At 40.4% G+C, this 12,507-nt stretch overlaps 1 protein-coding gene across 4 annotated transcripts in view; it reads left to right on the forward strand.

The window, feature by feature from the left end:
* Window positions 1-12,507, forward strand: part of TTN (titin) — a 272,102-nt gene that overhangs the window by 183,348 nt on the left and 76,247 nt on the right. For all 4 annotated transcript variants that reach the window (XM_068969318.1, XM_068969319.1, XM_068969320.1 and 1 more), the window contains 25 exons: window positions 9-156; window positions 440-617; window positions 912-1,033; window positions 1,128-1,415; window positions 1,525-1,821; window positions 1,942-2,128; window positions 2,567-2,682; window positions 2,773-3,072; window positions 3,187-3,486; window positions 3,580-3,685; window positions 3,774-3,970; window positions 4,054-4,359; window positions 4,453-4,731; window positions 5,276-5,575; window positions 5,674-5,976; window positions 6,308-6,670; window positions 6,954-7,256; window positions 7,387-7,686; window positions 8,167-8,463; window positions 8,569-8,853; window positions 8,947-9,240; window positions 10,314-10,613; window positions 10,724-11,032; window positions 11,121-11,311; window positions 11,701-12,130. In XM_068969318.1, coding sequence (XP_068825419.1) covers window positions 9-156; window positions 440-617; window positions 912-1,033; window positions 1,128-1,415; window positions 1,525-1,821; window positions 1,942-2,128; window positions 2,567-2,682; window positions 2,773-3,072; window positions 3,187-3,486; window positions 3,580-3,685; window positions 3,774-3,970; window positions 4,054-4,359; window positions 4,453-4,731; window positions 5,276-5,575; window positions 5,674-5,976; window positions 6,308-6,670; window positions 6,954-7,256; window positions 7,387-7,686; window positions 8,167-8,463; window positions 8,569-8,853; window positions 8,947-9,240; window positions 10,314-10,613; window positions 10,724-11,032; window positions 11,121-11,311; window positions 11,701-12,130 — 6,499 coding nt within the window. The remainder of the gene's footprint in view (window positions 1-8; window positions 157-439; window positions 618-911; window positions 1,034-1,127; window positions 1,416-1,524; window positions 1,822-1,941; window positions 2,129-2,566; window positions 2,683-2,772; window positions 3,073-3,186; window positions 3,487-3,579; window positions 3,686-3,773; window positions 3,971-4,053; window positions 4,360-4,452; window positions 4,732-5,275; window positions 5,576-5,673; window positions 5,977-6,307; window positions 6,671-6,953; window positions 7,257-7,386; window positions 7,687-8,166; window positions 8,464-8,568; window positions 8,854-8,946; window positions 9,241-10,313; window positions 10,614-10,723; window positions 11,033-11,120; window positions 11,312-11,700; window positions 12,131-12,507) is intronic.

Genomic DNA, 12,507 nt, shown 5'->3' on the forward strand with positions numbered 1-12,507 from the left:
TGTCCCAGGTTACAGACTCTGTGACTGACCTAGAATTCACAGTTCCTGATCTTCTTCAAGGAAAAGAATATTTATTTAAAGTCTGTGCTCGTAACAAGTGTGGCCCCGGAGAACCTGCATATGTTGATGAACCTGTAAATATGTCAGCTCCTGCAAGTGAGTACATCCTTGATAATTTCTTACCTAACCTCTTGTTACCTGTTTTTATTTTTATTTTTTACTGATTTATTTTTTGGCCACACTTGTGTGGCTTATGGGATTGAACCTAGGTTATAGCAGTAAAAATGTGGAGTCCTAACCCCTGGACCACCAGGGAATTCACACCTGTTTTTGCTTTAGACCTGGAGTTGAAGTTATGGGGGAAAGACACAGGTTGGCAACATAGAGATTTCATAGATGGTCTATCTAAGACTGACTCTCTCTCTTTAAAATGCTATAGCGGTACCTGACCCACCAGAGAATGTTAAGTGGAGAGATCGAACAGCCAAGAGCATCTTCCTAACATGGGATCCACCTAAGCATGATGGTGGCTCACGCATCAAAGGATATATAGTTGAAAAATGTCCACGTGGTTCTGATCGATGGGTTGCCTGTGGAGAACCAGTGGCAGAAACAAAGTAAGTTTTTAAATTATTTGACATAAGAGTAAATATTTACTCTTACTACATGAGCTTTATTTTGGAAAGTCTAAATGTTAAGTTTAGAACTTCTTTGGCGTGCCTGTCTAATTTTTTAAAGTGCTGCTGAACTTACCCTTTAATCAAGATTTCTATTAATTAAAATATTAAAGCAATCCAGAATTAAAGGATAGTATTATACCAGGGGTATTAATTTTGGAAATATTATGAATACTACACAGTGGGACAGATGAAATGCACTAAAGTAAAATATCCTCCTTTATTTTCTGACAGGATGGAAGTGACAGGTCTTGAAGAAGGCCAGTGGTATGCCTACCGTGTGAAGGCCTTGAACAGGCTAGGAGCTAGCAAGCCAAGCAAACCCACAGAAGAAATCCAGGCTATAGACACACAGGGTACTTACTTTAGGTTTTTGCTTTGTTAGTCAAGACTTCTGACTTTAACTCCACCTGAACTTGCTAACATCTTAAATAATCTTTTCCAATTTAGAGGCTCCAGAAATTTTCCTGGATGTGAAGCTCCTCGCGGGTCTCACTGTAAAAGCAGGAACTAAGATTGAACTTCCTGCCACTGTAACCGGCAAACCTGAACCTAAAATAACCTGGACAAAGGCCGATATGCTTCTGAAACAGGACAAAAGAATCACCATTGAAAACGTTCCTAAAAAGTCCACAGTGACGATCATGGATAGTAAGAGAAGTGACACTGGGACGTACATCATAGAGGCTGTGAACGTCTGTGGGCGGGCCACCGCCGTGGTGGAAGTCAACGTCTTAGGTGAGGGAGGTGCTCATTTTAAAAACGAGCAAACTCACTCTAGCTACTTTTGAAAATAAAACATGATTTTAAAAGGTGGTTTTTTCTGAGTATGTAATGCCATCCACAGATAAACCCGGACCCCCAGCTGCTTTTGACATCACAGACGTGACCAACGATTCGTGTCTTCTCACATGGAACCCACCACGTGATGATGGTGGATCTAAAATCACAAATTATGTGGTGGAGAGAAGAGCCACTGACAGTGATATGTGGCACAAGCTCTCATCAACTGTCAAGGATACCAAGTTCAAGGCAACCAAGCTAATACCCAATAAAGAATACATCTTTAGAGTTGCTGCAGAAAACATGTATGGTGTTGGTGAGCCAGTCCAGGCCACTCCAATAACAGCCAAGTTTCCGTTTGGTAAGTTTCTCAGTAATCAGTTAGTTTAAAGAAAAAATAAAGGATACTTATGTTAAATGTATATTTAGTTGTCATATTTGTATAAAGGCTATATAACCCATACAATTATCCTGTCTGTAGATCCGCCTGGACCTCCAACTCGCCTAGAACCTTCTGACATCACTAAAGATGCAGTGACCCTCACATGGTGTGAGCCAGATGACGATGGTGGCAGCCCCATCACAGGATACTGGGTTGAACGATTAGATCCTGAAAGTGATAAATGGGTTAGATGCAATAAGATGCCAATAAAGGACACCACATACAGGTACGCCCAAGTTCTCCATCACAATGTTAAAATAAAATTTTCATTCTTTAGCATTCCTTTTGAATATATCTGATTATATATTACTATAAAATTTTTAATTATTTTTACTTTTCTATTACCACATAATTTCAAAAAAGACATAAATTCCGTTGAAGGACACATTTAATTTCTTACCATAAAATATCAACTTTATGGAAGTTCCAAAGTGTTTGGTCCTCCAGTATATTAATGATTATTATTATAGATATTATAATTAGATTGGTACATGTGACCAAATCTTGTGTGTGATCATGAAAAGGCAATTTTTAATTTATATTGAAATATTTTCATTTAAATTCCCAAACCAATTTTTAAATAAATTACCTTCTTCTATGTGAAATAAATAGAATTTTCTGCTTTTCATCATGGTATTCAACTCACACTTTGTTCCTAACTCAGAGTGAAAGGTCTCACAAATAAGAAAAAATACCGATTCCGTGTGCTGGCTGAAAATCTTGCTGGACCTGGAAAACCAAGCAAATCAACTGAGCCAATCTTAATAAAGGATGCCATAGGTATGATTCATTTATTTTCTGATTGTTTTGAAGCTTATATTAATTCCTTTTGACAAACCTAAATAATGATTTCATTTCATTGGCTTGCAGACCCTCCATGGCCCCCTGGAAAACCAGTTGTGAAAGATATAGGCAGAACATCATTAATGCTGAACTGGACAAAGCCAGAACATGATGGAGGGGCAAAGATAGATTCTTATGTCATTGAAATGCTAAAGACTGGCACGGAGGACTGGGTCCGAGTGGCTGAAGGGGTTCCCACCACCCAGCATTTGCTCCCAGGTCTCATGGAAGGGCAGGAATACTCATTTCGAGTTAGAGCTGTGAACAAGGCCGGGGAAAGTGAGCCCAGTGAGCCCAGCGACCCTGTGCTTTGCCGGGAGAAGCTCTGTAAGTCACTTTTGATTATTTCATCTTTGCTATCTGGGTTCTTAGTGACTACTAGAAAATTGAGTGCAGACTGAATATTGGACAATAAGAAACTGAGTATTTTTTTTCCTTCAGATCCCCCATCACCACCTCGCTGGCTTGAAGTGATCAATATTACAAAAAATACAGCAGACCTAAAGTGGACAGTTCCTGAGAAAGATGGCGGGTCGCCCATCACCAACTACATTGTGGAAAAGAGAGACGTGAGACGGAAAGGCTGGCAAACAGTGGACACAACTGTAAAGGACACCAAGTGCACAGTGACCCCACTGACAGAGGGCTCATTATACGTGTTTCGAGTTGCTGCAGAAAACGCCATAGGACAGAGTGACTACTGTGAAGTTGAGGACTCTGTCCTGGCCAAAGACACCTTTAGTATGCTCTCTAACTTCATTTTTGTGCCACCATTTAGAGTAGATTGTCACTTTTCTCCCTGGTGTTTCTAACCAACGAAAATTTTGCTTTCAGCCACGCCTGGACCACCCTATGCTCTGGCAGTGGTTGATGTGACGAAAGGACACATTGACCTGAAGTGGGAACCACCTAAAAATGATGGTGGAAGACCAATACAGAGGTAGAATCCTAGTTAACTCATAAAGAAAAAATTACATCTGGCTGAAAATTCTTTATTAGTGTTAACAAAATGCTTGTTATTTCAATAGATATGTCATTGAGAAGAAAGAAAAATTAGGTACCCGTTGGGTGAAAGCTGGAAAGACCTCAGGACCTGACTGTCACTTTAGAGTAACTGATGTCATTGAAGGAACAGAGGTCCAGTTTCAGGTTCGGGCAGAGAATGAGGCTGGAGTTGGCCACCCAAGTGAACCAACAGAAATCCTGAAAATTGAAGATCCAACAAGTAAGTAGTGCTTATTTTACAAAGGATATTGTCCAGAGTTTGATGATGAGATTATGGATGCAAACATTTCACTGTCTTTTAAGGTCCTCCTTCACCTCCTCTTGACCTGCATGTTACTGATGCTGGGAGAAAGCACATTGCCATTGCTTGGAAACCTCCAGAGAAAAATGGTGGAAGTCCTATTATAGGATACCATGTTGAAATGTGTCCAGTAGGCACTGAGAAATGGATGCGAGTTAATTCTCGCCCAATAAAAGACTTGAAATTCAAGGTTGAAGAAGGTGTTGTGCCCGACAAGGAGTATGTGCTGAGAGTGAGAGCTGTCAATGCTGTCGGAGTCAGTGAGCCATCTGAAATCTCTGAAAATGTGGTTGCCAAAGACCCAGACTGTAAGAACACAGTTTCTTTTTACAATTAATAAAGCAAACTTTACTCCTGCATTGCATTTTGACATACGATTTTTTCCCCCTTTTGGATTACAGGCAAGCCAACAATTGATCTGGAGACTCACGACATTGTTGTCATTGAAGGTGAAAAGTTAAGCATTCCTGTTCCCTTCAGAGCTGTCCCAGTTCCAACTGTTAGTTGGCATAAAGATGGCAAAGAAGTTAAAGCAAGTGACAGATTAACCATGAAGAACGATCACATCTCTGCACACCTCGAAGTGCCCAAGAGTGTCCGTGCCGATGCTGGCGTTTACACCATTACCCTAGAGAATAAGCTTGGCTCAGCAACTGCCTCAATCAATGTCAAAGTCATAGGTAATCATTCTTTGATGAAATACCAGCTATGCTTTACATGTTGGGAAAATTGGTTAACTCTGCAGTGCTAGTAGAAATGGCTTCATGAGTTGACTATTTGTAAACTAAATGTCCTTTCAGATTATTTCTTATCATATGAGAAGCAAAGCAATTCTAAAATGAAATTGCTAAATTCTGATTGCATTTGTTTACTTCTGTTGTAATTATTTGCATATGAAAATAGCAATTTGAAAAAGAGATATACCCAAAGAATGTTTAAATAACCAATATTCATTTATTAATTGTATTTTCAAGTTTTCATAGTGTTCTCAACCCGGGGTGGTAACATTTTCTGCCCCTTCCCCCACACATGGTGGTGAATAGTGTTTGGAAATTTGGGGGGCCACTTTTGCTTGGAACAAAACTAAGGAGGAACTACCGACATTTAATAGTTCAGAATCAAGGATTCTAAATAGCCTACCGTGTCCTACATAGAGAAAGTGTGTGCTCTTAATACCCAACCTTTTCAGGTTATAATAATTATTATCATTTTGATTTTTAATAGGCCTACCTGGGCCATGCAGAGATCTTAAAGCAAGTGACGTGACCAAGAGTTCTTGTAAATTAACTTGGGAACCTCCAGAAAATGATGGTGGAAGCCCAATTCTTCATTATGTCCTGGAACGCAGAGAAGCTGGGAGGAGAACGTACATACCAGTCATGTCTGGTGAGAACAAACTGTCTTGGACTGTCAAGGATCTCATACCAAATGGTGAATACTTCTTCCGTGTTAAAGCTGTCAACAAGATTGGTGGAGGCGAATATATTGAACTGAAAAATCCAGTCATTGCTCAAGATCCAAAGCGTAAGTTTAAGTGTGAACATCATAAAGCTAGGAGTTGTGCTTTTTTTTTTTTTAAGATGAGTTTCCCTACATTAACAGGTTTTATTCTTGTACTCCAGAACCCCCTGATCCGCCTGTAGATGTTGAGGTACATAATCCTACAGCTGAGGCAATGACTATTACATGGAAGCCACCTTTGTATGACGGAGGAAGCAAGATAATGGGTTACATCATAGAGAAGATAGCTAAAGGTGAAGAGAGATGGAAGAGATGCAACGAACACCTGGTCCCAGTCCTGACCTACACAGCAAAAGGCCTTGAAGAGGGAAAGGAATACCAATTCCGTGTGCGAGCAGAAAATGCTGCTGGTATCAGCGAACCCTCTCGGGCCACTCCTCCAACTAAAGCTGTGGATCCTATTGGTAAGTCGTGTTTAATGGGTTTGCCATCTTCCTATCATGAAAGAAATGAGAATAATGTTCTGTAAGACAGGGCTTCCCAGGTGGCTCAGATGGTAAAGTGTCTGCCTGCAATGCAGGAGACCCGGGTTTGGTCCCTAGATCAGGAAGATCCCCTGGAGAAGGAAATGGCAATCCACTCCAGTACTCTTGCCTGGAAAATTCCATGGACGGAGGAGCCCTGGTAGGCTACAGACCATGGGGTTGCAAAGAGTCGGACACGACTGAGCGACTTCACTTCACTTCAGACATTTTCATCAGAACTGAAAACAATGATTGCTTTTAATCATTACAGATGCCCCGAAAGTCATTATGAAATCAAGCCTAGAAGTCAGAAGAGGTGATGAAATAGCACTTGATGCAATTATTTCTGGGTCACCTTACCCAACAATTACATGGCTAAAGGATGAAAGTATTATCACACCAGAGGAGATTAAGAAGCGGGTAGAACCCTTGGTTAGGAGAAGGAAGGGTGAAGTTCAAGAAGAACAACCGTTCGTCCTGCCTCTGACACAGCGTCTGAGTATCGACAATAGTAAGAAAGGAGAATCTCAGCTCCGTGTCCGAGATTCTGTCCGACCCGATCATGGACTATTTATGATCAAAGCTGAAAATGACCATGGTATTGCAAAAGCTCCATGTACCGTCTGTGTGCTAGGTAAGTAGGTGAAACTACACTTTCCAATGGAAGGAAGTTAATATAAGAGTTCATGGGGGCAGTTAAAAGAAGTGGGAAATAGCTTCAGTCAGGTGTCCTCATTCCCATTTTCTTCTGGCCACGTCAAAGAAAACTGACGCTGTTATTCATTAGCTAATGTGATATGAAGACAGATGTAGGAAAAACAGAAGTTGATGTCACTGAAGCACATTCAACATTTACATTTTCCATTGCAAGCAGTGCTACAAAACTTTTTAACCACTTCTGTCTTTTAAAATATCAGATATACCAGGACCACCAATCAACTTTGTATTTGAAGATATCAGAAAGACTTCAGTCCTCTGTAAATGGGAGCCACCCCTTGATGATGGTGGCAGTGAAATTTTAAACTACACTTTGGAAAAGAAAGACAAGACAAAACCTGACTCGGAATGGATAGTTGTCACCTCAACGCTTAGGCACTGCAAATATTCAGTGACAAAGCTGATTGAAGGAAAAGAGTATCTCTTCCGTGTAAGAGCTGAAAATAGGTTTGGACCTGGACCACCATGTGTTTCAAAGCCATTTATGGCTAAAGATCCATTTGGTAAGGTTCTTTAGCATCTAAACGTTGCCTTTTTATCATATGTTGCTATACATTATCCCAGCTTATAAACTTGAATTTTTATGTCATACTAGGGAATTAATTCAAACTTGCCTTTTTAAATTTTAATCAGAACCACCTGATGCACCTGATAAGCCCATTGTGGAAGATGTCACCAGTAACAGTATGCTAGTGACATGGAATGAACCAAAAGATAATGGAAGCCCCATCTTGGGTTACTGGCTTGAAAAACGTGAGGTGAACAGCACACACTGGTCTCGTGTGAACCGAAACCTTCTGAATTCTTTGAAGACCAAGGTAGACGGCCTATTAGAAGGACTCACCTATGTCTTTAGAGTATGTGCTGAAAATGCAGCTGGACCTGGAAAGTTCAGTCCCCCCTCAGACCCCAAAACAGCGCACGATCCAATCGGTAAGTAATTCCTTAAGAAGAAAGAGGGTACCGTGTGGTCACTATAATTAACAGTACTGGTAATTTCTAGTTTTCAAGTTTTGTATGCTTGAAAGTTGTTAAGAGAGTAGATGCTAAATGCTACCAAAAAGTGGTGATTATGTGAGGGGATGGTGGTGTTAACTAACATTTCTGAGGTAATCATTCTGTAATATATACCTATATCAACTCATCATGTTGTACACCTAAAACTTACATGCATCATATGTCAGTAATATCGCAAAGCTGGAAAACAAACTAAATACTAGCAGTAACTACAGACATATGTTGAGGTTGCAGTGTAAAATTATGAACATTCGTATATATACCTTAAAAGTTTCACAGAGCAATATTTACCCATATTACATGTCACATACTGTGGGGGGAAATGGGATCGCATAAGCTACTGCACATTTTCAAACCCTCAGTGAGTTTTGATTTCTGTGTGTGCATTCATTCCAGCTCCACCTGGGCCACCTGTCCCCAGAGTCGCTGACACAAGTTCCACGACGATTGAACTGGCCTGGGAACCCCCAGCTTTCAATGGTGGTGGGGAAATTGTTGGCTACTATGTCTATAAGCAGCTGGTTGGCACAAATGAATGGTCCCGCTGCACAGAGAAGATGATCAAGCCCCGTGAGTACACGGTCAGAGAAATCCGAGAGGGTGCCGATTACAAACTTCGAGTGAGTGCCGTCAACGCTGCAGGTGAAGGGCCGCCTGGAGAAACAGAACCTGTTACTGTGGCTGAACCACAAGGTACGTAACCAGGGACCTGAATAAGGTGATGGATATTTTCCCAGGATGAGATTTTTTTCCTCCCCGTCTTTCTGGAGCTAATGTATGACTGTTCTCTTTCAACAGAGCCTCCAACTGTGGAACTAGATGTTTCTGTCAAGGGTGGAATACAGATTATGGCTGGGAAGACTCTCAGGATTCCAGCTGTGGTGACTGGCCGTCCAGTGCCAACAAAAGTGTGGACCATCGAAGAAGGCGAGCTGGATAAAGACCGTGTTGAAATAGTGAATGTTGGAACCAAGTCTGAATTAATTATCAAGAATGCATTGAGAAAAGACCATGGCAGATATGTGATTACAGCTACCAATAGCTGTGGTTCCAAATTTGCAGCAGCCCGGGTAGAAGTTTTTGGTAAGAAATGTTAACATGGATTTCCATAGGGTTTTCCCTAAGCAATACTATCTTACTACATTGATTTTCTGTTGTTACTGTTTTATTTTTCAGATGTTCCTGGCCCCGTTCTTGACTTGAAACCTGTTGTAACAAACAGAAAAATGTGCCTGCTTAACTGGTCTGATCCAGAAGATGATGGAGGAAGTGACATCACAGGCTTCATTATTGAAAGAAAGGATGCTAAGATGCACACTTGGAGGCAACCAATAGAGACTGAGAGATCTAAATGTGACATCACAGGTCTCCTTGAGGGACAAGAATACATGTTCCGTGTGATTGCCAAGAACAAGTTTGGCTGTGGCCCTCCTGTTGAAATAGGACCAATTCTTGCAGTTGACCCACTAGGTAAAAGAGAAAGTTTTTGTTTATAAACTGAGTATTGATTGCTTGTAGTTATGTCATTTATGTATGGAGTTTTATGGCTTTAAACTCCCAACAGTCTCCAGATTTATATTTGGAGTAATGAGAAAGGTAAAAACCAAATAACTACAAGCAACTGTAAGGATGCCATATTTACTGTAATTTCAATGTAATTTTTGGCATGGTTTTATGTGCTGAAAAACTTAAATCATTGGAGCTTAGCACAAATAAAAAGCAACCAAAGCAAATCTCCTTTGACTGGTATGAACAAATATGAAGCCCTAATACCGCACACAGCTGGTAATGCCTGCTGACGTCCCATTCTAGACAGCAAAGTCTTTGTGGTTCCACAAGAGACAGAGGAATTCTTCCTCCTCCACCACCACCCAAAAAAAGAAACAAAATTACCTTCTCACTGTAACAGCCCATCTCAAAATGTCTGCTGCAGCTCAGGTTGTGCCAGAAAAAAAACAGAACACAGTTAGACTTAAGACAGTAAAGCTTGGCTTCTGGTTGCAGTAATAGTCAAGAATAGATTGGGTCTAGTTTCACCATTCTGAGTTTATTCTTTCTATTTTATCCTTCAGTACACAAAACTATAGCAGCATCACTTAAATTCTCTTTCCACCCCTAAACCAACACTTGAGGCAACATGGTTCAAAGTGTATTCAGTAGACATATCCATTTTCTGTTAATGAGACAGGAATACTTTGCTCTCAGCTGGTCATTCAATCAAAATTTCACAGACAGCCCTCCTAGGTCATTAAAATTAGCTTTCTCAGTGACAGAAGTAAAATATCTAAAATGCTAAATATAAAAAAGCATACATGCACCTCAATTTATTTTTAATCAATAATCTTGACTATAAAGTTTACTAAAAAAAATTCTGCCTATATGAATGCCTTTAATTTTGGTAATTGAGATATTTTGAGGATTTTAAAGACAGATGTAACATTATGCCAATAGAAACCTATTTTTCATGTAATTTGAAGTGAAACGTAATTTCATACATGAATATTTGTCTCATTCTTGTCATTTCAACCTACCTCTGGTTGAAGGTCCTCCAACATCTCCTGAGAGGCTCACATATACAGAAAGGACCAAGTCCACCATCACCCTTGACTGGAAAGAGCCCCGCAGTAATGGCGGCTGCCCCATCCAAGGCTACATCATTGAAAAACGGCGTCATGACAAACCTGACTTTGAAAGAGTTAACAAGCGCCTCTGCCCAACCACATCTTTTCTTGTTGAAGATCTCGATGAACACCAAATGTATGAGTTCCGTGTCAAGGCCGTCAATGAAATTGGTGAAAGTGAACCATCCCTGCCTCTTAATGTGGTCATACAGGATGATGAAGGTGTGGAATACAAACATAATGGTCATTTGAATGCACTTTATCTCACAGGTTGTGTAAACATCCTTATGACTGTGCTATTTTTTTTCCCCCACTTTCCCTTCTCTTTGCAGTGCCTCCAACTATTAAATTGCGCCTGGCTGTTCGCGGAGACACCATCAAAGTTAAGGCGGGAGAGCCTGTTAACATTCCCGCAGATGTGACAGGCCTTCCAATGCCTAAGATTGAGTGGTCCAAGAATGAAACTGTGATTGAGAAACCCACCGATGCACTTAAGATAACTAAGGAAGAAGTTTCCCGAAGTGAGGCAAAGACTGAGCTTAGCATTCCCAAAGCAATCCGGGAGGACAAAGGCACTTACACGGTGACTGCTTCTAATCGCCTTGGTTCAGTGTTCCGAAATGTCCATGTGGAAGTATATGGTAAGCGATACTCTTTCTTATAAAAGAATGAAATCCAGCATCGGTTTAAGAATTTCCTTCTCAATCTCCTCCACTGGTTCCTTTTCAGATCGTCCGTCCCCACCAAGAAATCTTGCTGTTACTGACATTAAAGCTGAATCTTGCTACCTAACATGGGATGCCCCTCTAGACAATGGTGGCAGTGAGATCACCCATTACATCATTGACAAGCGTGATGCAAGCAGGAAGAAAGCTGAATGGGAAGAAGTTACCAACACTGCTGTAGAGAGGAGATACGGGGTAAACTCTTCTAAGTATTTTCTTATGCACATTAAAAGGACCTGAGCCTGAATAAACACCATTCTAATATGACCTTGGAATTTAATGATTAAACTTAAAACTCCACACAAAAATCCTTAGTTTTTAGCACCTTGCACATAAGGCCCCTTAGTAATTTCTGTTTGATATACAGATTCTCTTTTACTTGAGAGACATTATTAGGTTCAATAAATGTGCACATTCTTATTTTAAAAGACTTTCTCCACGTGAGTGTATGTACTCAGATAATTGCGTTTATAGATTTATTTCTTTTTACAGTCTTCCCCTACCAAATGACTTGAATTTTAAATCAAGTGAAAATCAACATAAGTATATGGTTTTTAAGAAATTATTATTCATTTGATTTCTAGATCTGGAAACTTATCCCCAATGGTCAGTACGAGTTCCGAGTTAGGGCAGTGAATAAATATGGAACCAGTGATGAATGTAAATCAGATAAAGTGGTCATTCAAGATCCTTACCGCACTCCTGGACCTCCGGGAAAACCAAAAGTTCTGGAGCGCACCAAAGGGTCGATGCTAGTGAGCTGGACTCCTCCTCTGGACAACGGCGGCTCTCCAATTACTGGTTACTGGCTGGAGAAGAGAGAAGAGGGAGGTGCCTACTGGTCACGTGTTAGCCGAGCACCAATAACCAAAGTGGGCTTGAAAGGCGTGGAATTTAATGTTCCCCGTTTGATTGAAGGTGTTAAATACCAGTTCAGAGCAATGGCAATAAACGCTGCAGGAGTTGGCCCTCCCAGTGAACCATCAGACCCAGAAGTTGCAGGAGATCCCATATGTAAGTAGGCTTCCGTCTCTGGAATATATCAAGGACAAAGCCACTAAATAGAAAATTCTGCTCTTAAATTTCTTGTATTTATTCTATCCCAAGTTATTTTATTTATTAAAATTAAAAATTTCATGCTTGTATAGACTGTCAAAAGTATATATATATATGTGGTATACACATATACACACACTAAGCACACATATCTAATATTTATATATACCTGTGTATGCACACACATAGAGAAACTCATATGGTTTATAAACACTTAGATTAAACCTAGTATTGAATGAGGAATCACAGTAATAAAGACCCTGGACTATATAGCTCCTCTTTGCTCCCATACTTAAAATAAACCTCTGCCTCTTTAATCAGCTACTGTGAAAATA

The sequence above is a fragment of the Capricornis sumatraensis genome, chromosome 3 (genome assembly GCF_032405125.1).
Source record: "Capricornis sumatraensis isolate serow.1 chromosome 3, serow.2, whole genome shotgun sequence".
Taxonomy (NCBI): domain Eukaryota; kingdom Metazoa; phylum Chordata; class Mammalia; order Artiodactyla; family Bovidae; genus Capricornis; species Capricornis sumatraensis.